Source organism: Diceros bicornis, chromosome 4 (assembly GCF_020826845.1).
Source record: "Diceros bicornis minor isolate mBicDic1 chromosome 4, mDicBic1.mat.cur, whole genome shotgun sequence".
NCBI classification, from domain to species: domain Eukaryota; kingdom Metazoa; phylum Chordata; class Mammalia; order Perissodactyla; family Rhinocerotidae; genus Diceros; species Diceros bicornis.
This window is the reverse complement of record NC_080743.1, coordinates 5,800,904-5,827,406: the sequence shown is the minus strand read 5'-3', so window position 1 is coordinate 5,827,406 and position 26,503 is coordinate 5,800,904. Positions and strand designations below refer to the sequence as shown.

At 35.4% G+C, this 26,503-nt stretch overlaps 1 protein-coding gene across 1 annotated transcript in view; it reads left to right on the top strand.

Moving 5' to 3' along the window:
- DNAI4 (dynein axonemal intermediate chain 4) overlaps positions 1-26,503 on the top strand; it is a 102,701-nt gene that overhangs the window by 10,170 nt on the left and 66,028 nt on the right. The window contains exons 3-4 of the mRNA XM_058538247.1: positions 15,544-15,728; positions 17,362-17,474. Of these exons, the coding sequence (XP_058394230.1) occupies positions 15,544-15,728; positions 17,362-17,474 (298 nt within the window). The remainder of the gene's footprint in view (positions 1-15,543; positions 15,729-17,361; positions 17,475-26,503) is intronic.

Sequence of the window (26,503 nt, the reverse complement as noted above, 5' to 3'; positions counted from 1 at the left end):
GGAGGAAATAGAACTCTCATATACTGCTGGCAGGAATGGAAAATGAAAAACAATTTGGCAGTTTATTTAATGTTAAATATATAGCCACTATATCATCCCGCTGTTCCACTTCTAGGTATTTACCCAAGAGAAAAAAGAGTATATATTTATACAAAGACTAGTACATGAATGTTCATAGCAGCTTTATTTATAATAGCCAAAAATGGAAACAACTCTAATATAATTTTAATAAACAAATACTACATATTTGCATATATATTACATTTACTGTTATCTTAGCTCAGGCTGCTATAACAAACTACTATAGACTAGGCGGCTTATAAACAAAGAAATTTATTTCTCACAGTTCTGGAGGTTGGAAGTCCAAGATTAGGTTGCCAGCATGGTCAGGTTCTGGTGAGGACCTTCTTCCAGGTTGCAGACTGCCAGCTTCTCATTGTATCCTCACATAGTGGTGATAGAGCTAGCTCTCTGGCCTCTTCTTGTAAGGCATTAATCCCATTCATGAGGGCTCCATCTTCATGACCTAATTATCTTTCAAATGTTCCACTTCTGAATACCATCTCATTGGGATTAGAATTAGGGTTCCAACATATAAATTTTGGGGGTACACAACCATTCAGTCCATAACAATCATATACATATTATATGCACAGTATATGCATTATGTACATATTATACATACATATATACAATGCATGCATATTACATAGTATTAGCAATACTGTGAAAAAGGGATAATGCATCATGACCAAGTGGGGATAATGCATGCAAGGTTGTTCCCACAGTTAAAAATCAATACTACTTGCCATATTAATAGACTGAAAAAAAAAAAAGTGATCATCACAACAGATTAAAAAAAAGCATTTCGAAAAATTCAATGTCCATTCATGATTTAAAAAAAAAATTTTTTTTAAACCTTTCAACTAACTTGAAAGAGAAAGGGTTTCCTCAGGGGCATTCTGAAAAACCTACAGCTAACATCATACTCAATGATGAAGACTGAAAGCTTTTCCCCTAAGATAAGGAGCAAGACAAGGAGGCCCACTTTCGCCATTTCTATTCAACATAGTAGTAGGCATTATAGCCAGAGCAGTTAGGCAAAAGGAAGAAATAAAATTCATCCAAAGTGGGAAGGAAAAATTAAAATTTTCTCAGTTCACAGATGATATGATCTTATTTGTAGAAAACCCTAAAGATTCCACATTAAAAAAAAAAACATTAGAACTAATAAACAAATTCAGCAAAGTTATAGGATAGAAAATTGACAAATAAAAATCTGTTGTGTTTCTATACACTAGCAATGAACAATTCAAAAAGAAAATTAAGAAAATGATTTCCATTTACAATAGAATCAAAAAAGAATAAAATACTTAGGCAAAAACTTAACTGAGGATGTGAAAGACTTGTACACTGATGACTACAAAAATTGCTGAAAGAAATGAAAGAAGACAACAATAAATGGGAAAACATCCCTTGTTCGTGGATCGGAAGACTTAATATTGTTAAGATGTCAATACTACCCAAAGCAATCCACAGATTCAATGCAATCCCTATCAAAATCCCAATGACATTTTTGCAGAAGTAAAAAAATCCGTCCTAAAATTCATTTGGAATATCAAGGGACCCCAAATAGCTAAAACAACCTTGAAAAAGAAGAACAAAGTTGGAGGTCTCACACTTCCTGATTTCAAAACTCACTACAAAGCTGCTGTAATCAGCACAGGGTAGCCCTGGCATAAAGGCAGACATATAGACCAATGAAATAGAATAGAGAGCCAAGAAATAAACCCTCACGTATATGGTCAAATGATTTTCTTTTTTTTTTTTAAAGATTTTATTTATTTATTTTTTCCCCCCAAAGCCCCAGTAGATAGTTGTATGTCATAGCTGCACATCCTTCTAGTTGCTGTATGTGGGACTCGGCCTCAGGATGGACGGAGAAGTGGTGCCTCGGTGCGCGCCCGGGATCCGAACCCAGGCCACCAGCATCGGAGCGCGCGCACTTAACCACCAAGCCACGGGGGCCGGCCCTCAAATGATTTTCAACAAGGATGCCAAGACTGTGCAATGGAGAAAGGACAGTCTTTTCTTTCTTTTGTTTTTTGCTGAGGAAGATTCGCCCTGAGCTAACATCTGTGCCAATCCTCCTCTATTTTGTATGTGGGCCACCATCACAGCATGGCTTGATGAGTGGTGTGTAGGTCCACATCCGGGATCCAAAACTGTGAACCCCAGGCTGCCAAAGCAGAGCACACTGAACTTAACCACTAGGCCATGGAGCTGGCCCCGGGATGGTCTTTTCAACAAAGATGTTGGGAAAACTGGATATCTACATGCAAAAAAGAATGAAGTAGGACTCTTACCTTACACTATATAAAAAATAACCCAAAACGTATCAAAGCCCTAAAGGTAAGAGCTAAAACTGTAAAACTCTTAGACAAAAACATAAGGGAAAAACTTTTTGACATTGGATTTGGCAATGATTTCTTAGCTATGACACAAAAAGCACATACAATAAAAGAAAAAAATAGATATATTGGACCACATAAAACATCAGAAACTTCTGTGTTTCAAGGGACACAACAGAGTGAAAGGCAACCCATAGGATGAAGAAAAAAATTTTTGAAAATTGTGTGTCTGATAAGGGGTTAGTATCCAGAACATATCCAGAACTCCTATAACTCAACAACTAACAGCTCAATTAAAAAATGGACAAAGGACTCAAACAGGTATTTTTCCAAAGAAGATATACAAATGGCCAGCAGCACATGAAAAAATGCTCAACATAGCTAATCATTTGGGAAGTGCAGATCAGAACCACAATGAGATACCACCTCACACCCATTAGGTTGGCTACTATAAAAAAAAAACCAACAGCAACAGACTATATAGTTGTGAGGATATAGAGAAATTGGAACCTTTGTGTACTGTCGGTAATAATGTAAAATGGTGTAGCCACTATGGAAAACAGTACTGTGGTTCCTCAAAAAATTAAAAGTAGAATTACCATATATTCTACTTCTTGGTCTATACTCAAAGGAATTGAAAGCAGAGACTTGAACAGATATTTCTTTGTACACTCATTTTCATAGCAGCATTATTCACAATAGCTAAAAGGTGGAAGCAACCCAAGTTTCCATCAACAGATGAATGAAACAAAATGTGGCATATATATACAATGGAATATTTTTCAGCTTTAAAAAGGAAAAAAATACTGACACATGCTACAATATAGATGAGCCTTGAAGATATACTAAGTGAAATAAGCCAGTCACAAAAGGACAAATACTGTATGATTCCACTTGGGATGGGATACCTAGAATAGTCAAATTCATAGAGACAGAAAGTAGAATGGTGGTTACGAGGGAAGGGAGTAAAGGGGAGTTATTGTTTAATGAGTACAAAGTTTCAGTTTTGCAAGATGAGAAGAGTTCTGGAGATGGATGGAGGTGATGGTTGCACGACAATGTGAAAGTACCTAATGTCACTGAATACTTAAAAATGGTTAAGATGATGAACTTTATGTTATATGCATTTTACCACAATTTTAAAAAATAGAAAGATCAACTTTTCCAGCATGGTGATGTGAAGAGCTCCACTGACCCACTCCACAGTGAAACTGGTAAAAATTATTTTTAGAAAACAACTATTTATTGCCTCAGGAAATGGACCTAAGGTGAGGGCCTGTGGTATTTGGGCCAAGACCACTCCCTCCTTTCCCCCTCCCAGCTTAGCAAGGCAGACACCCAGCTCTAGACTGCTCGCAGCCAAGAACGCAGGGCTCCCTCTCCCCCCAAATGCTTGTTGCTGAGGCTAAGTCCCAGGTAAGCATGATCGAGAGGTGTGGACTCCTTTCTTCTGCCTAACCCCCACTGATGAGCTCTTGGGTGTGGCATACTGAGAATATTGGGGCCTTCCCCTGATTTGTGAGGTCATGGTTCAATGTCACAAGAAGCAAACTGAGAAAATCTCAGGCTCCTGCCCCAGCACCTCCATGGAGCACTCAACACCTAGAGTGAGGTTGTCACTCATAGAGAAGTTTACCATTGTCTCTACTCCCAGCTCCAGAGACCTAGTGCAGAGATTTTATCTGGGGAGAGAAGCAAGCTGTAAAACAGCTCCTAATATCTTCTAAAAGGAACCAACTTCATTTGCAACAGAGCATGGAGAAGTTTAAACCCAAGAGTTTCCTCAAAAGCAGTGGAGGGGACCGGCCCCGTGGCTTAGTGGTTAAGTGTGCGCGCTCCGCTACTGGCGACCAGGCTTCCGATCCCGGGCGCGCACCAACGCACTGCTTCTCCGGCCATGCTGAGGCTGCGTCCCACATACAGCAACTAGAAGGATGTGCAACTATGACATACAACTATCTACTGGGGCTTTGGGGGAAAAAAAGGAGGAGGATTGGCAATAGATGTTAGCTCAGAGCCGGTCTTCCTCAGCAAAAAGAGGAAGATTAGCATGGATGTTAGCTCAGGGCTGATCTTCCTCACACACACACAAAAAAAATCAGTGGAGGTTGTGGTAAAAGGCAATTGGGTGAAGATTCATGGATCTAATGAAGATACATCCTAGACAATAGGCTGGCTAGTTTATAGGGAACTACAGAATAAAGGATGCCAGGAGAAGCCTTTCTGGAGTGAGAACAAATATCAGACATTGACCTCAGAAACTATTCCCTGGAAGGAGCTACAATTTGATTGAATTAGTTTGTACAGAATTTATGCCTCAGGGCATTGTTGAAACCAATCCAGCAATCAGCTGGCAATTAGTGAAGTTTAACAGCTGATTGTGGTCAGGGTAAGCATGGGAGAGAGCCCTAACAGTACCACTGTCATCCCAGGATGGTTGTGGGCATACCCAAAGCTGCACCTCCCTGAGGAGCAACATCAGAGGGTTAATGGTGTGTGGGGGTAAATGTTGGGAAGGGGCATATTAGTTTCCTAAGGCTGCCTTAACAGAGTACCACAAACTGTGACTTAAAACAATAGAAACTCATTATCTTACAGTTTTGGAGGCCAGAAATCTGAAATTTAGTTGTCAGCAGGGACATGTACCCTCTGAATATGCTAGGGAAGGATCTGTTTCTCTCCTAGCTTCTGGTAGCCTCAGACATTCCTTTGCTTGTAGATCCATCACTCCAATCCTGTCTTCACGTTGTGTTCTCCCCATGTGTCTTCATGATGTCTTTCCTCTGTGTGTGTCTGTGTCCAAATTTCTCCCTTTTTATAAGGACATCAGTAATATTGGATTAGGGCTCACCCTAATAATCTCATCTTGACTTGGTTAAAACTGCAAAGACCCTGTTTCCACAATCTGAGGGTTAGGACCTAACTGGGGGTTAGGACTTCAACATATCTTCTTTTGAGGAACACCATTCATTCCATAATGAGGAAATAGACCTCACTAAAATAATCCAGGTTATCACTAAACAAATAAACAAGCAAATAGCAATAATAAGTTCTAGAGAGGAGGGAGGTACCAGTACCCAGAGTTGCTACAATATATTATCTAAAATCTCTGGTTTCCAACAAAAAATTATGGGGCCTGCAAAGAAATAGGAAAATATGACCCATACTCAAGAAAAAAAGCGGACAAAGGAAACTGCCTGTGGGAGGAAACAGATGTCAGACTTAACAGAAAGAGATTTAATACAAGCCATTATAAATAGCACCATAGAACTAAAGAAACCATGATTAAAGAAGTAAAAGAAAGTATGATGACCATGTCACACCAAAGAATAAAAAGATAGATATTATAAAAAAGAACCAAATGGAAATTCTGGAATTGAAAAGCACAGTAGTTGAAACTTTAAAAATTCACCAGAGGAGCTCAACAGTAGATTTTAACTGACAGAAGGAAGAATTAGCAAACTTGAAGACAAATCAATAGAGATTACATAAGCCAAAAACAGAGTGGAAAAAAGAATGAAGAAAAATGAACAGAGCCTCAGAGAAATGTGGGACACCATCAAACACACCAACATGCATAATGGGAGTAACAGAAAGATAGGAGAGACAGAAAGGAGAAGAAAAAAAAAATCAAAGGAATAATGACTGAAAACATCCTAAATTTATTGAAAACCATACCCTATATCCAGGAAGCTCTGTGAACTCCCCAAAGGACAAATGCAAAGTGACCCATAAACAGACATATCATAGTAAAAATGCTGAAAGTCAAAGACAAGGAGAAAATCTTGAAAGCAGCAGAAGAAAAGCAGTGTATCACTTATGAGGGAAACCCATTAAGATTTAAAGATAACTTTTCAGCAGAAACAATGAGGCCAGAAGGCAGAGGATAACGTATTTGAAGTTGTCAAAGAAAAAACTATCAACCAAGAATCTTATATCCAGCAAAGCTATCATTCAAAAAGGAAGACAAAATAAAGAGTTTCCCAAATAAACAAAAAGCAAAAGAAATTATTGCTTTAAGACCTACCTTACATGAAATACTAAAGGAAATTCTTCAGCTTGGAAGCAAGTAACCCAGATGGTAATTCATATCCACATGAACAAAGAACACCAGTACATGTAATTATAACAGTATTAATGCATTTATTCCTTTCTTATTTGAAAAAAATGTATAAAATAATACATATATGTAATATATTATTGGACCTATGACATCTAGAAGTGTAATATGTGTATAATATATTTGCAAGTAATAGCACACGGGAGGTAGGTGGAAGCAAAGCTGTAATGGGCTAAGGAAATGATGACAAATGGTAAGATGATCGTTATAGCACTGAGTTGTTATGTTTGTAGCATTAATAGATGTAATGTGTGTAAAAATAATACCACAAAAGGGGGGAATAGTGAATAGAACTATATAACGAGCAATATTTCTGAAATTAAGCTAATATAAATCCAAAGCTGATTTTGACAAGATGTGTATGATAAACCCTAGAACAACCACTTAGAAAAACCTCAAAAATATAGTGAAAAAAATAATTAATAAAATTAAAATGCTACATTAAAAAATATTCACTCAATGCAGAAGAAAGTAATGAAGGAGGAATAGAGGACAAAAAAGACATGAGACATATGGAACTCATGAATTAAGATGGCAGATGTAAATCCAACTATATCAATAAGAACATTGAATGTAGACGGATTAAACAATCCAAATAAAGGGTATAGATTGTCAGACTGGATAAAAAACATGACCCAATGATATGCTGTCTACAGGAGACACACATTAGTTTCAAAGATACAAAGAGGCTGAAGTAAAAATGTGGTAAAGGATATATTACAAAAACACTAACCAGAAGAAAGCTGAAGTGCCTATACTGATATGAGACAAAATAGACTTTAGAGCGAAAAAAATGTTACTAGAGATAGAGACATTTTATAATGATAGAAGGGTCAATCCAATAGGAAGATATAAATATTATAAACGTATATGCACATAATAACAGAGCACTAAAATATATAAAACAAAAACTGACAGAAATGAAGGAAGAAATAGACAATTCAACAATAATAGTTGGAAACTTCAATCCCACTTTCAATAATGGACAGAACAACTAAACAGAAGTTCAACAAGGAAATAGAAGACTTGAACAACACTATAAGCCAACTAGAACTAACATACATCTAGAAAACACTCCACCCAACATGCAACTGAATCTACATTCTTCTCAAGCATACGTGAAACACTCTGTAGGATACACCATATGCAAGGCCAGAAAACAAATCTCAACAAATTTAAAAGGGTAGAAATAATACAAATTATGTTCTTTAACCACAATGGAATGAAATTAGAAATCGATAACAGGGAAAAATTAAGGAAACTCATAAATATATGTAAGTTAGACAACACACTCCTAAATAACCAATAGGTCAAAGGAGAAATCAAAAGGGAAATTATAAAATACTTCAAGATGATTGATATTCAAGACACAATATACCAAAGCTTATGGGATGTAGCTAAAGCAGTGCTTAGAGGGAAATTTATATAAGTAAATGACTACATTAGAAAGAAGAAAGATCTAGAATTAATAACCTAACCTTCCACCTTAAGAAACTGGGGAAAAAATGAGCAAACAACATAAAGTAAACAGAAGGAAGGAAATAATATAGATTAGAGTAGAAATTAATGAAATATTGAATAGAAAAATAATAGAGAAAATCAATGAAACCAAAAGTTGGTTTTTTGAAAAGTTCAACAAAATAGACAAACCTGTAGCTAGTTTGACCAAGAGAAAAAAAAAAGAGAAGACTCAAAGTACTAAAATCAGAAATGAAAGAGGATACGTTACCATCAACCTTACGGAAATAAAAAGGATTATTATAAATGACCAATTGTATCCCGACAAATTAGATAACTTACGTGAAATGGACACATTCATAAAATAACACAAACTATCAGGGGAGCTGACTCAAGAGGAAATAGACAATCTGAGTATGCATATAATAAGGGAAGAGATTAAATCAATAATAAATAGATATAGGTAGGTAGGTAGGTAGGTAGGTAGATAGATACTACCCACAATGAAAAGCCCAGGGCTAGGTAGCTCTTTGTTGAATTCTACCACACATTTAAAGAAGAACTAACACCAGTTCTTCACAAACTCTTCCAAAAAATAAAAGAGGAGGGAACACTTCCCAACTTGTTCAATGAGGCCAGTATTATCCCGATATCAAAACCAGACAAAAATATCACAAGAAAAGAAAACTATAGACCAATATCTCTTATGCATATGGATGCAAATATCCTTAACAAAATTCTAGCAAACCAAATCTAGCAACATATAAAAAGAATTATATACCATGACTGCATTAGTTTGCTAAGGCTGCCATAACAAAATATTACAGACTGAGTAATATTACAGCCTTAAACAACAGAAATTTATTAGTTCTGGAGACTAGATGTCCAAGATCAAGGTGTCAGCAGGTTTCGTTACTTCTGAGGCATCTCTCTATGGCTTGCAGATGGCCACCTTCTTGCTGTGTGTGTACATGGCCTTTTCTTTGTGTGTGTTCATCCCTGTTGTCTCTTTGTCCTAATCTACTCTTCCTTTAAGGACACTAGTCAGATTGGATTAGAGCCCACCCTAATGGGCTCATTTTAGCTTAATTATCTCCTTAATGGCTCTATCACCCAAAACAGTCCCATTTAGAGGTACCCTGTTAGGGCTTCATCATATGAATTTGGGAGGAGACAACTCAATCCATAACAATGACCAAGTGTGATTTATCCTAGGGATGCAAAGTGGTTTATCATCTAAAAATCAATTAATATAGTGATATCATATCCATAAAATAAAAAGCAAAAATCACATGATAACATCAACAGTTGCAGAAAAAGCACTAGTCAAAATCCAGCATTCTTTCTTGATAAAAACACTTAAACGAGGAATAGAGAGGAATTTCTTCAACCTGGTAAAGGATATTTATGAAAAACCCACTAACATACTTAATTGTGAAAGACTGTATGCTTTGCCTCTGAGATCAGGAACAAGACAAATCCTTCTTGCCACTTCTATTAAGCAATGTACTGGAGGTTCTAAATTAGGCAATTAGGCAAGAAGAAGAAATAAAAGGCATCCAGATTGGAAAGGAAGAAGTAAAACAATCTCTATTTACAGATGACATAATGTATACAGAAACTCTTAAGAAATCCACTAAAAAACTATTAAAACTAATAAATGAGTTTTGTTAGGTTTCAGGATAAGTGATCCATATAGAAATAAAAATTGTATTTCTATACACTTGCAATAAACAATTTGAAAATTAAGAAAATTTCTTTCACAATAAAATCAAAAACAATAAAATACCTAGGAATAAGTTTAATAAGAGGAGTAAAATCTTATGCTCTGGAAACTATGAAACATTATTGAATGAAATTAAAGAAGATCTAAATAAATGGGAAAGCATCCCAAATTCATGGGTTGGAAGACGTACCATTTTTAAGATGGTGATACTCCCCAATCTGATCTACAGATTCAACACAATCTTATCAGAATCCTAGCTGAATTCTTTGTAAAAACTGACAATTGATTCTAAAATTCATATGGAATTGCAAGGAACCCAGAATAGCCAAAACAATCCTGAAAAAGAATAATAAAGTAGACAGACTCACACTGCCCAATTTCAAAATTTTCTACAAAGCAACAGTAATCAAGATAGTGTGATATTGGCACAAGGGTAGGCATATAGATCGATGTAATGGAATTGAGAGTCCAGAAATAAACCCATACATCTATGGTCAACTGATTTTTGGTAAGGGTACCAAGACCATTCAACAGACAAAGGATAGTCATTTCAACAAATGGTGCTGGGATGACTGGATAGCCACATACAAAAAAATGAAGTTGGACCCTTACCTCACACCATATAAAAAAATTAACTCAACAAAGACCTATATGTAAAAGCCAAAACTAAAAGACTGTTAGAAGAAAACATAGGGGTAAATCTTCATGACCTTGGATTTGGCAAAGGATTATTAGATATGACACCAAAAATAATAACAACAACAACAAAAAATAGGTGAATTGGATTTTATCAAAATTAAAAATTTTTTTTAAATTTTTAATTATAGCCTTTGTCTTTCAAAGGCTATAATAAAGTGAAAAGTCAACCCAGAGAATGGGATAAAATATTTGCAAACCATATATCTGTTAAGGGGTTTGTACGTGGAATATATAAAGAACTCTTACAACTCAGTAATAAAAAGACAACCAAATTAAAAATTGGGCAAAGGATTTGAATACTCCTTTTGAATTTGAATTTCTCCAAAGTAGATATACAAATGGTCAAAGAGCACATGATAAGATACTTGGCGTCATTAGTCATCAGAGAAATGCAAATCAGAACCATAATGAGATATTTACTTCACACTCACTAGGATGGCTAGAATCAAAAAGTCAGATAACAAATGCTGATGAGGATGTGAAGAAATCACAACCCTCATACACTGCTGATGGGAATGTAAAATGGTCCTGCCGCTTTGGGAAACAGTCTGGTAGTTCCTCAAAAGGTTAAACATAGTGTTACCATATGACCCAGCAATTCTACTCTTAGGTCTATATACCCAAGAGAAATTAAGATATATTTTCACACAGAAACTTGTACATGAATGTTTATAGCAGCATTGTTCATGATAGCCAAAAGGTGGAAACAACCCCAATGTCCATGAATGCACAAATGGCTAAACAAAATGTGGTATATCCTTACAATAGAACATTATTCAACCATAAACGGGAATGAAGTACTGATACATGGTACAACATAGATGAATCTTGAAACCATCATGCTAAGTGAAACAAGCCAGTCACAAAATTACCACATGCTATATGATTCAGCTCATATGAAAGTCCAAAATAGGGAAATCTACAGAAGTGTGAAATACGTTAGTGGTGGCCTAGCGCTGGGAGGGGAGACGAGGTTTAGGGAGTCATAGTTAAAGGATACAGAGTTTCTTCTTGAGTGATAAAAAGGTTCTAAAATTAACTGTGGTGATGGTTGCACATATCTATGGATATACTAAAAACCACTGAACTGAACATTTTAAAAGCTATTTTAAAAGATAATTAGTGCATATTGTGTGCAAATTCATTCCAATTTTGCATTTTGAAAATTGAGATACAATGGAAAATTCTTTTAAAAATTTACATTTTACCAAGGGACAAACAAAAATTGAAAATTGGAAGCTATTACAGAAATTAATATGAGTAATTTAAAAACCTTCCTTCAAAGATAATTCCAGGCTCACATGGTTTCTCTAATGATATATACCAAACATATATGAGCAAAAACAGAACAGGAAAAGTGATACTCCAAAACTCATTTTATGAGCTAGAATTATCTTGATATCAAAATCTGACTACAACAGTATAGAAAGAAACATTACACCCTATCTTGCAAACATAGATGGAGAAATCCTCAGTAAGATATTAGCAAAATTCAATAACAATAAAAAGAGATAATACCTCATGAGGAAGTTGAGTTCATACCAAGAAATTAAGATTGGTTTAACGTTTAAAAATCCATAAGTGTAATTCACCACATTAACAGCTTAAAGGAAAAAAGCATATGATCATTTCAACACAGAGAGAAAGTATCTGATAAGATGAAATATTTATTCATGATTAAAAAGAAAAGATTCTTATGAAACTGGGAATCACAAGTAACTTCTTTAATCTGATTTAGGGTATCTATAAAATCCTATAGCAATGATTATGTTTATAGTGAACAGTTCTAAGAAGGATCCACTTCTACCCAACATTCTTGGAAGTCTTAGCCAGTTCAGTATGGCAAGGAAAAGAAATGAAAAGTATAAGAATTGCAAAGAAACAAACAAAACGTTGAATATTTGTAGATGACACAATTGTCCACATATAAAATTAAAAATCACCTACTGATAATTATCAAATTAATAATAGAGCTTAGCAAAGTTATTGGATATCAAATAAAAAAAAGCAGTTGTATATTTATATACCAGCAACAAATGGTTAAAAATTACATATTTTTTTTCTTTTGTGAGGAAGATCAGCCCTGAGCTAACATCTGACGCCAATCCTCCTCTTTTTTGCTGAGGAAGATTGGCCCTGGGCTAACATCCGTGCCCATCTTTCTCTACTTTATAAGGGACGCCACCACAGCATGGCCTGACAAGTGGTGCATTAGTGTGCGCCCGGGATCTGAACCGGCGAACCGCGGGCTGCTGCAGTGGAGTGCATGCACTTAACCGCTCGCGCCACCGGGCCGGCCCCAACATATTTTTAAATGATACCATTTATAATAGCACTAAAATGTGTTAAACACTTATGGATAAATATAACAAAAGATGCACATACCTGTATTTTAAAAACTATAAAATTTTATTGGGAGACATTAAAGAAGAGCCAAACAAATGGAGAAATAGACTCTGTTTATGCATAAAAAGAGTCAATATTTATAAGCATAACACTTATGTCCAAATTTTGATTTATGGATTCTTTATAATTTCAGTCAAAATCTCAGAAGTTTTTTTTTTCATTATATTTTTTTCAGGAACTTGTCAAGGTAACTCTAAAATTTGTATGGAACTACTAAAGCCTAAGAATAGCCAAGATACTTTTGAATGAGAACTTGGTGGAAGGAGTTGCTTTCCTAGACACTAAGTTTAATAAAAAGTGTAACATTATCAAAGGGATAGACAGAGAGCCTACAAGGGACTTGAGCACACATAAACACTTGTCTTATAATAAATGTGCACTACAGAATAATGTGGAAATGACAGGATTTTCAAAAATTCTTGTTGAGACAGTTGGGTATGCATATGGAATAAAGATATATTGGCTTCCTTCCCTATACTATACACACAACTCAATCCCAGGCAAACATGAAAAGCAGCAGATTGAAAAATATCTTCATAACTTCAGGATTGAGAATGGTTTCTTGAATGAGACATTTAAAGAATAAACCATGAAGGAAACCATAATAAATTTGACTACATTAAGACTAAGAACTTCTATTCGTTAAAAGATACCACAAAGAAAATGAAGCCACAGAGTGAAAGAAGACATTTGTAACACATAAAACCAAAGGATTCATATTCAGAATATTTAATGAACTCCATTACCAATAAAAAAAGAGAACACAATAGAAAAGTGTGCAAAGGACTTGAATGGGGCATTCTCCTCCCAAAAAAGAAATTAAAATGGGAATAAATATGTAAAAAGAAGTTCAACTTTATGAAAATTAAAATCAAAATGAAATATCTGTATACCCATACCAGACTAGCTTGAATTTATAAATCTGATTGTGCAAGTTGTTGATGAGAATGTGGAGTAAGCTCTGTCACACAATGCTGGTAATCATGAAAATTGTTACAACCAATTTGGAGAATAGTTTGGGGTTATCTAACCAAGTTGACCCATCAATTTCACATCTATATGTCTCCTAGAGAAATGCATTCTCATGTATACTAGTATATACTTGTATATAAATGTGTACTGAAATGATTTTCATGATGGCCAAAAACTGGAAACAACTCAATGTCTATTAAAAGTAAAATGGGTAAATAAAATATGGTATACTAATCCAACAGACTACCTTACAATCATCAATAAATGAATGAACTACTGTACATGCAACAATACGGAGAAACATAAAAACATATCATTGAATAAAATATGTCAGACGTGTCAGTCATAATATATGACTATTTATATTAATTTTTAAAACAGGCAAAACTAAATTACATTGATAAACATGATAAACACCAAGTGCTGGCAAAAATCGGGAGTGACCAGAACTCTCATACATTGTTGGTGGAAACCACTTGGGAAAACTTTTTAGCTATATCTATTAAAAGTGAACATATACATAATCCATTACCCAGAAATTCCACTCTTAGGTATATACCCAACATAGATTCATACAGCCTATTCAGCAAAACACACGTACAACAATATGCATACCAGCACCATTTGTAGTAGCCCCAAAATTGGAAACTACAGAAATGTCCATGAACAATAGAATAGATAAATAAAATTGTGACATATTCACACAATGGAATATTGTACAACAATGAAAATGAACCATCTACAAGTATACTTAACAATACGAATTCATCTCACAAATATAATATTGAACAAAAGAACAGATACCAAAGAGTACATACTGTATGATTTCATCTAAATAAAGTTTAAAAACAGGCAAAACTAATCCCTGGTGTCAGGATAACTTCGGTGGGAGGTAGTGACTCTCATGAAAGGAACTTCTGGGATGCTGGTAATTTTCTGCTTCTAAATCTGAGTGCTGGGTACATGGATGTGTTCAGTTTTGAAAACTGATTAAGCTGTACATTTATATGTACACTTTTCTGTATGTGTATTTTACTTCAATACAAGTTATAAAAAGTAAATGCTATTGTTTGGGAATGCATACTTAATGAAACTATAAAAAGAAGAAAGAAAATGATTACCAAAACCAAGTTAATGATTACCACTGAGGAGGAGGAGGAGGCTGTGATTCAGAAAGGGGAAAGGCCAGGGTGATATCTGTGATGCAGGAGGGGCATAGTATTCTGGAAGTGCTATCAATGTTCTAATTTTTTTACTTTAGTTGTGATTATAAGAACATTTGCTTTATATTATTTAACTATATGGTTATGTTTTAATTACATTTCTCTATATGTTAAATTTCATAATTGAAAAGATTAAAAATTAGCCAAAAATATGTAATAATTTTGGAAATGTTTATTACTAAAATGTTAAATGAAAAATAATGTTTTTTTAAAGCTTATACATAAAAATTAAATATACCAAAATATTGACAATCTGGATGAATTATCTTTCTATGGTTCTGAATTTTCTCAACACTAATATACATTACTTGTATATAGGTAAAACATAAATAAGACTTTTTAAAAAATGTATGCCTAGTTAAAAAACTTTTTAAGCATAATATCCTTTATCATTTAATTTTTCATGTTTATCCTAGAAACATTATACTTATCTTTTTTCCTACTACTTTTACTTCTATTTTCTAGGACCTATTATTCAGAAACCCAATCTTTTTTACTTATTTTATTTTAAATAACCATTTTCCACAGGTGATTGATGCACATGGAGTTGATGTTACTCCCCGACCTCTCTACCGTCCAGATCCACATATTGGTACAGCAAAGCCAAATAAACTATTGACATCACAAGAAGGATCCCTTGCATCAGATTATATATCTTCCTACAGCCTTTATCAGAACACACTAAATCCTAGTATGTTAGGACAGTTTACAAGGTAGAGTATGCTATTCCATAGTTCTTTTTTTTTTTTTTTGTGAGGAAGATCAGCTCTGAGCTAACATCCGTGCTAATCTTCCTCTTTTTGCTGAGGAAAACCGGCTCTGAGCTAACATCTACTGCCAATCCTCCTCCTTTTTTTTTCCCCAAAGCCCCAGTAGATAGTTGTATGTCATAGCTGCACATCCTTCTAGTTACTGTATGTGGGACGCGGCCTCAGCATGGCTGGAGAAGCGGTGCGTCGGTGCGTGCCCTGGATCCGAACCCAGGCCGCCAGTAGCGCAGCGCGCCCACTTAACCGCTAAGCCACGGGGCCGGCCCTATAGTTATTTTTTACATCATATGTATTCTTTCCATTTCAGTTGCATATATGTAACTTAGATATCAGTTGTCTCCAGTCTCCCAGCTCCACTCTGTCATGCTAGTGTGCCCTATGTTCTTCTCATGTTTTAATTACATGTAGAACTTTGCATGTCTTAAGAAGTTCCCCTACATTCACACCAAACTGTGAAAAAATATATAGATTTTACTCAAGATTTCTTGAGGAACCAAAAGATGGGGGCTAGCATCACATACTCATAGACATATTTCTTCACTTTCTTTTATGCTGCAGTTTATGGGAAGAAGTGGCTTTCCTTTTTTTCCCCTATTCTTTCATGCAAATCCCTGTTCTCCTAGCGTTTGATTTCTCTCTGTTTTATAATTTTTTTTGGTAAATGAAATGTTATGCATTTATTATGTAGATAATTATATATAATTGATATTAATGCTTATAGTCAAGTTCAGAGTCTTTGCAATAATAAAACAGTATGTCCTAAAACAATCTAAAGATTACAGGGAAATATTTGAGTGTGTAACTTTCAATTTGACAAATTAAAAGTTCTAGATGCTAACCAAACACGAGATTTTAGGAAAAAATATGCTGCTTTAGAGTCTGCCTCCAAATTTGCATACAGAAGCCATGGGAGTGCTCTGCAAAACAAAGGGTATTTTAGTAAACTGGACCCACCCCATTGGAGGGCAGTTGGGACTCTAAATAGAAAGGGGAAAATAAGTATGTAATATCATAATGTTAAGTTCATATGTTTAGGGAAATTGTTTTTGGATTCTTCACTGTATTGATTTCCCCCCAAGTACATAGATTTTCTTTTAATTAAATCTTGAAAGGACATTTATCAAATTGAATAAACCACATTTTTAAGATGAGATTTGAGTGATGAGAAGAAACCTAGTGAAAAATGAACGGAAGAGTGTTTCAGGCTGAGGCCCTGAAGAGTAAGAGAACTCCACAAATTATTAAAAAAAAAAAAGGGAAGGGAAGAGTGATAATGAAGATGGAGAATCTGAGTAGGTAGGCTGTATTATGGATTTTTATCCTAAATATATTGGGAATCTATTGAAGGACTTTAGGCATAGTTTTGACATGTCTTATTTCTAAAATATATTTTAAATGACTTTTTACTTAACATTAAAAATCAACTCAATGTTTAAAGAACTAATTTATTTTTATCAATTTTGCTTATATGATTATAGTATATTTGATTTCTCAATCTGATAATGTTTTCATTTATATATTTAATTGCCCATGAGGAATCTAAATAAATGAATAATGTTGTTATTCATTATTAAAGGTCAGTTTTAGGAAGCAGTACAGTTTCTAAATCAAGTGTATCGACTAATGAATCAATAGCAGAAGACCTAGAAGAACCATCCTACAAACGAGAAAAATTGGCTAGTTTTACAGGTAATGAAAATACAATCATTCCTTTCAATAACAGTCCATTATTCCGTCAGCAAATATGTTCGTTATTTTTCAGGTACTGGAGATGCAAGAACTATGGTAATGATTCCCACATGCTGGCCTGTGCAGTAGCTGCATGAGAATGATCAGGGTGGTATCCGTATATTTGTTAAGGTTCCCCAGGTGACTCTCTTGCCTCAGTGACCACCAGCCTCAGGAATCACAGACCCTGTTTTAAAAGAGCTCAGCCTCTAACTTGGGAGACAAATAATTCTGATATGTTGTGTCAATGCCATAACAGGACATATGCAGAATGTGATGGGAGCACTTAGAAAGGACAGATTAACTCCTTGGAGGTGAAAAAAAAGAGAACATTCACAGAGAACATTATTGACTTTCGAATTGGGTTTTTAAAGATTATTAATAATTTGTCAGGAGAACAAATAGGAGAGGCCCATTCCAGACAGAGAATAAAATGTGAGGTAATGCAAAGGATTATGAAAGTGAAGATCAAAGAATGAGGAAATACTGGTTGATCAAAAGTGCAGGAAGAAATGGGCACGTCCTTGAGGGCCATTTGCTTTGGAGTGCAGTAAGGATGTCCTCCCTCTAAGATGATGAAGGATTAGTGAAAATATTGGTAAGGTTGGAAAAGTGCTTGATGGACTCTCCTTTTTGGTGTAACAGAAATGCTTCTAACAACAAGTAACAGAATACCCAACTACCATTAGCTTAAACAAATAAAGACAACTTTTGGCTTAGGTTTTGTAGCTTAATTATGTCAGACTCTGGTTTGGCAGCTCTGTTATTCTCTTTCCTTAAGCCATTTCTTCTCGTGGTCACGAGAAGGTAAATACTTGATTTCCCAGCCGCTATTAATAGAAAGAGGCAAGGGAGAGGAGAAAGCTTAGCACTGAACACTCAGGCAATCAGCAATGTCTGTTGCAGGAGAGAAACTCAACCTCTCAGAGGGAGACAAAGAGGATTGGATTATTGTCATAACCTCCCCCAGCTCTCTACCCTCAATTTGTTCCAAACTGTATCCAGAACAATCTTTTGAAAGACACAGTCTAATCACATTCTCCCCTGCTTAAAAACTCTTGGATGGATTTGCACTGCTCTTGAGATAAACACTAAAATATTTATGTAATGATTTGCCTTGAGGCCTTTCTCTACTTGTCTACATCAAAAACAGACAAACAAACAGGAGTAAAACAGCTTCAAACAACTTCACCTCCAGAATCCTTGAAGAGTAATACAGATGTTTATATCATCTTGGCCAGGTGCCGGTGAATTCTAACTACGAACGAAGTCAGCCTCTAAAGTGAATCCCACCTCGACAATTCTACTTCTACTCCCTGGCTGCTCTTTCAGACTACAGCAGTGTTTCTCAATCTTGAATGCACATTAACATCATCTGGTATACCTCCTAAAAATGCCATACTCAAGTCTCATTCCAGGCCAATTGAATTGGAATATTCCTAATCCCAATGGGGGTTAGGCGTAAGTAGTGGTGTGATAATAAGTATAAAACTACCTGCTCTGAGGTAGGGGGAGCCCTGATTTATAGCATTTGCCAATTTCCATGGTATAAATATTTTCACCACAGCAGATTTCAAGCTACCAACATGGAATTTCTGAATGGGAAGTTGGGAAGAGATACTTAGTAGCACATTATTATTTAGTATTTTCAACATACAGATACAATAGCTATAAATAACTACAAGAATTTAGATAATAGTAAAATTTAATGACACTTAGGAAATGATGAGTCTTGAGTAATTATCTTTGTATTTACTACAATTTATTTAATTGTAAGTTTATATAATTTAATTTTGAATAATGACTGTTTAAAAATTAGCTCATAAAATTCCTGGTAGTTTAATAATTCAGTTCTTGCAAGCTCGTGCAAGCCTGCTCTAACACACTTCTGGATGTAAATATATTTAAAAATTCCCACATGATTCCAATGTGTAACAGTTTTCTAAATTAGTATTAAAAATACTGATGCCTAGGTCACATGTCCAAAATTCTGAGTTAACTATTATGGGATGATGCCTGAGCATCAAGATTTTTAAAAGCTTTCTGTGCGATAAGAAATGTGCAGTAAACCTCTTCTTTACAGCAGTGATTCTCGAAGTTTGGTTTCCAGACCAGTTGTATCAGCATCACTCAGGAATTTGTTAGAAATACAAATTCTAGGACCTCCCCACCCCCACAAAACCTGCTGAATCAAAAACTCTGGGGGCAGACTTCTAGTTTTACTCTAACATGTAGAGACCTTAGAAGTCATCACTCCTGTCTTATAACAAGACAAAGTTGGACAAACTGAAAATTAGTAATTTTTCTTGGACCCATCAAAGGACAAGGAGACGGGGCATACTGCCACTCCAAAATCTGGAGAGACAGGCAGTACAAAGAAATAGAGCTCTTGAGATTTGGTTACTATAAGCTGAGGAACACATAAATGGTTATTTTCATGAATTGCTGGAGGCTGAGTGCTTACTAGTATGAGAGTAAAAAGTTCCTGGGAGACCACAGTTATGGGCCTTCGTATGGGCTTTCATTCCAGGAATCCACCAAATTCTCTCAGTGAGGATCTGAGAAAGATGTATTAGTGGATTTGGCAAGGGAAGGGAGGGAGTAGCCCCTCTAAACCCTCCCAGACTCTTCTCCCTAGTAAAAGCCTAGTCTCCAGGATAAAAAAATTGCCAGAGAATAATTTTGATACTGTATCCCATTTCGGAGAAGAGAATTCCACCCTAGCACCAGCATTCCTTTCTCACCTAAGGGGGAAAAAAGAACAGAGAACAGGGCTTTAAGGAATTGAATTGGGAATGCTGCAGCCAGGGAAGGGAATTGGTGACAAGGGGAAAGAAAGGTATACCCTTGGAGTAGGGACAGAAATTCTTGTGAACACCACAACTCCAAGACACAGGTCTTCTAAAAGACTGATACTTAATCAGATTATAGAACCCTTCCCTTCCCCACACCTTACCACCACACCAACAAGCCTCCAGGATAATAATACTGGAATACAGCTGAAAGACGGGCAAGACACAGGTTTACTAAAAGAATGAGACTTGATCAGATTATAGAATCCTTCCCTTCCCCCACACCTTACTACTACAGCAACAAGCCTCCAGGATAATAATACTGGAGTATAGCTGAAAGATAGGCAAGACACAGGTTTCCTCTAAGGAGCAGTACAAATAAAAGCCCCAAAGCCAAGAGTGGATACAAAAAACAAGGACTCTAGAGGAATTTAAAGCCCCTGATACCTATAGATAAAACAAACATTAAATATAGCCAGACTCCTAGCCTGATTAACGTAGGTGCTTTTTTTTTTTGTTGTGAGGAAGATCAGCCCTGAGCTAACATCCATGCCAATCCTCCTCTTTTTGCTGAGAAAGACCAGCTCTGAGCTAACATCTATTGCCAATCCTCCTCCTTTTTTTCCCTTTTTCTCCCCAAAGCCCCAGTGGATAGTTGTATGTCATATTGCACATCCTTCTAGTTGCTGTATGTGGGACGCTGCCTCAGCATGGCTGCAGAAGTGGTGCGTCGGTGCACGCCCGGGATCTGAACCCGGGCCGCCGGTAGCAGAGAGTGCGCACTTAACCACTAAGCCATGGGGCTGGCTTGCTAAAGGGCTATTTGCCTCAGTACCTGTTACCTGATTCAATATGTCTGACTTTCAACAAGTCATAAGGCATGCTAAAGGGAAATAAAGGAAAGGAAAAACATATTTTGAAGACATCAAGTAAGCATCAAACCCAGACTCAGCTGTGACACAGATGTTGAAATTATCAGGTACAGAATTTAAAATGATGATTAATATATTAAGACCTCTAATGGAAAAAGTATACAACATGCAAGGTATGTGATGTCAGCAGAGGGATGAAACTTAATACAAAAGAATCAAAAAGAAATTCTAGAAATGAAAAACACAGTAACAGAAATGAAGAATATCTTTGATAGGCTCAGTGATAGATTTGACAGGGCTGAGGAAAGAATCAGTTAATTTGAAGACAGGTCAATAGAAACTTCCCAAACTGAAATGTGAAGAGAAAAAAGCATGAAAAAAACAGAACAGACATCCAAAAACTGTCAGACAATATCAAAAGATGTGACATGCATAATTGGAATACCAAAGTAGAAGAGAATGGAACAGAAGAAATATTTGCAGTAATAATGATTGAGAACATTCCAGAATTAATGACAGACATCAAGCCATAGATACAATAAATTCAGAGAACACCAAGCAAGATTAATATTCAAATGAAACAAAACAATCTAATTGACGTTTATGGAATATTCTATCTGACAAAATCAGTATACACTTTCTTCTTATGATCACACAGAAGATTCACCAAGATAGACCACATTCTGGATGATAAGGCACACTCAACAAATCTCAAAAAATAGAATACAAAGTATGTGCTCAGGCCACGACAGAAATAAATCAGAAATTAACAACAGAAAGATAGCTGGAAAATTTCCACACATCATTAAATTGAACAACACAATTCTAAATAATCCATGGGTAAAAGAAGAAGTCTTATAAGAAATTAAAAAATATTTAGAACTAAATGAAAATGAAAATATAAATTATCAAAATTTGGGGGATGCAGGAAAATCAGTGCTTAGAGGGAAATTTATAGCACCAAATGCATATATTAGAAAAGAAGAGAGATATAAAATTAGTAACTTAGGCTTCCATCTTAGAAAACAAGAAAGAGTAGAGTACATTAAACCTGAAGCAAGCAGAAGAAAAGAAATCATCTTAGAGCAGAAATCAGTGAAATTGGAAACAGAAAAATAATAGAGAAAAATCAAGGAAACCAAAACCTGGTTCTTTGAAAATATCAATAAAATTGGTAAACCTTTACCTAGACTAACCAAGAAAAAAAAAACATACAAATTGCCAATATGAGAAATGAAAGAGGTGTCTTCACTACTGATCCCATGGACCAAGAAGGATAATAAGGAAATTTAGTGTGAAAAATTCTGTGTCCATGGATTTTGAACTTAGATGAAGTGGACTACTTTCTTGTAAGACACAAACTATCAAAACTTACTCAAGGAGACATAGATAATCTGAGTAGCCTTATGTCTATTCAAGAAATTGAAGTAGTGGTTAAAAATCATTTGTAACTATGTATGGCAATGAATGTTAACTAGACTTATTGTGGTGATCATTTTGCTATATATACAAATATTGAATCATGTTGTACTCATGAAACTAATATAATGTTATATCAATTATGCTTCAAAAAACAAAACACCTAAGGCTCATATTATATTTAATGATGAGAGGCTGAATGCTTTCCTGCTAAGATCCAGAATAAGGAAAGGATGTCCTCTCACCACTCCTATTCAACGTTGTATTGGAAGTCCTCACTAGTTAACAAGACAAGAGAAATAAAATTTATACACATTGAAAAGGAAGAAATAAAATTGTCTATATTTGCAGATGACACTATTGTCTGTGTAGAAAATTCTAAAGAATCTACAAAAACAAAAACTTCTGGCATTAACAAGCACATATCTTGCCACATTGCAGAATATCACATAAAAGTAAATTACTTTTCTATATGCCATCAATGAACAATTGAAATTTGAAATTTTAAAAAACAATACCACTTACAGTAGCACCAGAAAAAAAGAAGTATAAATCTAACAAAATATGGACAATATCTATATGCAGAAAACTACAAAACAGGTATGAAAGAAATTTTTAACAGTCTAAATAAATGGAAAGGTATTCCATGCTCATGCATTGAAGATTCGATATTGTTAACATGTCAATTCTTCACAATTTGATGTATAGATTCAATCCAATCTCTATCAAAATCCCAGCGAGATTTTTTTGTATATTTCGACTAACTGATTCTATAATTTATATAGAAAGGCAAAGGACCTGAATAGTCAACACAACCCTGAAAAAAGAACAAATCTGAGGTACTCACGTTACCTGGTTTCAGGAGTAAGTGTAAAGCTATCATAATGAAGACAACGTATTGGTAGAACAATGAACACTGATCAGTGGAACAGAATAGAGAGCCCAGTAATAGACCCACAGTGTAAAATCAACTGATCTTTGACAAAGGTGCAAAGGCAATTCAATGGAGAAAGGATTATCTTTTCAACGACTGTGATGGAACAATTGTATGTCAAAATGCAAAAAAATGAACATAGACACAGACCTTACATCTTACACAGAAATTAACTCCAAATGAGCCATAAACCTAAATGTAAAATGCAAAAGTGTAAAATTTCTAGAAGAAAATATCGAAAAATAATCTGTGTGATCTTGGGTTTGGTGATGAGACTTTAGGTATGACACCAAAAGCATAATCCATACAAGAAAAAATTGATAGATTGGACTTTATTAAAATAAAAAATTTTACTCTGTGAAAGACGATGTTAAGTGAATGAAAAGGCAAGCCACAGACTAGGAAACAATATTTGCAAATTACATATATGATAAAAGACTTGCATCCAGAATATATAAAGAACTCTTAAAACTCAACAATAAAAAATCAAACAACCCAATTGAAAAATGAGCAAAAGTTTAGAACAAAGACTTCACCAAAAAAGTTACACATATGGCAAATAAGCCTATGTAAAGATACTCAGCTTCATTGTTATTAGGGAAATGCAAGTTCAAACAATAAGATATCACTACACACCCATTAAAACTGCTGAAATCCAAAAAACTGATGATGCCATTAGCTGCCAATATGGAGCCATAGGAACTCTCAGTCATTGCTGATGGTAATGCAAATGGTGCAACACCTTTGGAAGATAATTTCCCAGATTCTTATAAAGCTAAATATGGTATTACTATAGAATCCAGCAGCTCTACTCCGAAGTATTTATTCAACTGATTTGAAAACTTACATCCACACAAAACCCTCCACTCAAATGTTTCTGGCAGCTTAATCATAATCACAAAAAATTGGAATCAACCAAGATGTCCTTCAATAGGTGAATGGATAAATGAACAATGGTATATCCATACAATGGAATATTATTCAGCAATAAAAAGAAAGAATCCACACAACAACATGGATGAATCTTAAATACTTGCTGCTAAGTCAAATAATCCAGTATGAAAAGGCTAGTATGTAGCATTGTATGATTCCATTTATATGATATTCTGGAAAATGCAAAAGTAGAGAAACAGAAAATAGATCAGTGGTTGCTAGGGACTTGGAGAGGATAGGGGGTTGAATAGGTGAACCACAGTGTATTTTTTAGAATGGTAAAACTATTCTGTATGATACTGTAGTGGCAGATACATGACACTACACATTTATCAAAATCCATAAATCTTACATCACAAAAAGTGAACCTTAATATATCTACGTTAAAAAAAAAAGCACAATTAAAAGATTGGAGAACGCTTGAATGGGATACAGCCTGTGGCATAAGAATCTAACAGCTTTACAAATGTATAATATATCCTCACTCAAAGAGTGGAGGGAAGTGTAGATCTAAATAATGGTGAAATTGAGTAGAAACTGTAAAATTTTGAACATGGAACTGCCCATAACCATTGTATGGTGACTAGTTGATGAAGTCGTTTTCCACAGCGGTATGGGTGAACAATTCTGAACCATTGTACGTATATGCTAGGATTGAACATGTAAGTAAATGAAAGGCAGATGGTGGAAATCAGATTTCACACTGTCATTGGAGTGGGAAATTACAGACAGACAAGGGGGGAAGGTTAGAATTATGCATGTGGTACTGGAAGAGAATCAGAAACATTAATATGAACCCAAGTTTAGCTTAATTAGATACGCATTAATATATGTATATTAATACAAATATTTCCTAGCTCTGCTGAGCAGGCCTGGAAACAATGGCATTCCAGTAACAACAAGCACACTCAGTGCCCAGATCTTTGTTTCTAATACTATTTTCCAATACAAGGAACCAGAAATCTTTGGAGAAATGACTTATTCTGTGGCTGGAGCAGGAAATTCATCTAAGATGAATCAGAATGTAAACAAGTGCTAAGAAAAAAAACCGACAATAAACCAACAAAAACTGGTAGGGGTATGTGAAAGGGACACAACAGCCAACAGAGAGAGCTCCCAATAGTCAAAGGTGGAACAATTTCAACAACAAAATAAATATTATAATATTGGATTATAATTCAAAGTATAAAATCAATACCCACGAGTCCATACTGATATAAATAAATGATTGGATAAGTAAGTAAATGAGGGAAGAATAGACAAATCTCCTGTACAAAAGAATTCTAAATAATTCATGTCGATATTCCTCCCTTGAAAAGGTGGAGCTTGACGCCCCATCCCATCTAAGTGTGGGCTTTGCATGTTGACTTCCTTCTAAAGAGTACAGAATATAGAAGGGGAGGCGGAAGGGTAACTTTAGAGCAGAAAAGTCTGACAAGCACTACCTCAGATCAAGGTTCACATCATTAGTAGTAAGTCACGTGGACAGCATGTACCCCTGATATGATATGATGCAAACAACACTATCTCTGTAGTCTTCCTTCCAGAAATCCATAACCCCTGACTATCATCAGACAAACCCAAACTGAAGGACATTCTACAAAATACATGACCAGTACTCCTCAAAACTCAAGATCATCAAAAACAAGAGAAGTCCAAGAAAATGTCACAGTCTAGAGAAAACTGAGGAGACATTGTGATTAAATATAATGCATCTTGGATGAGATCCTGAAAAAGAAAAAGGACATTAGTTAAAAACTAAGGAAATTGAGGGGCCAGCCCCATGGTGTAGCAGTTAAGTTCACTCGCTCTGCTTCCACAGCCTGGGGTTTGAAGGTTCGGATCCCGGGTGTGGACTGACTCACCACTTGTCAAGCCATACTGTGGCGGCGTCCCATGTAAAGTAGAGGAAGATGGGCACGGATGTTAGCCCAGGGCCAGTCCTCCTCAGCAAAAAGAGGAGGCTTTGCAACAGATGTTAGCTCAGGGCTAATCTTCCTCACAAAAATAAAAAATAAAAAAAAATAACTAAGGAAATTG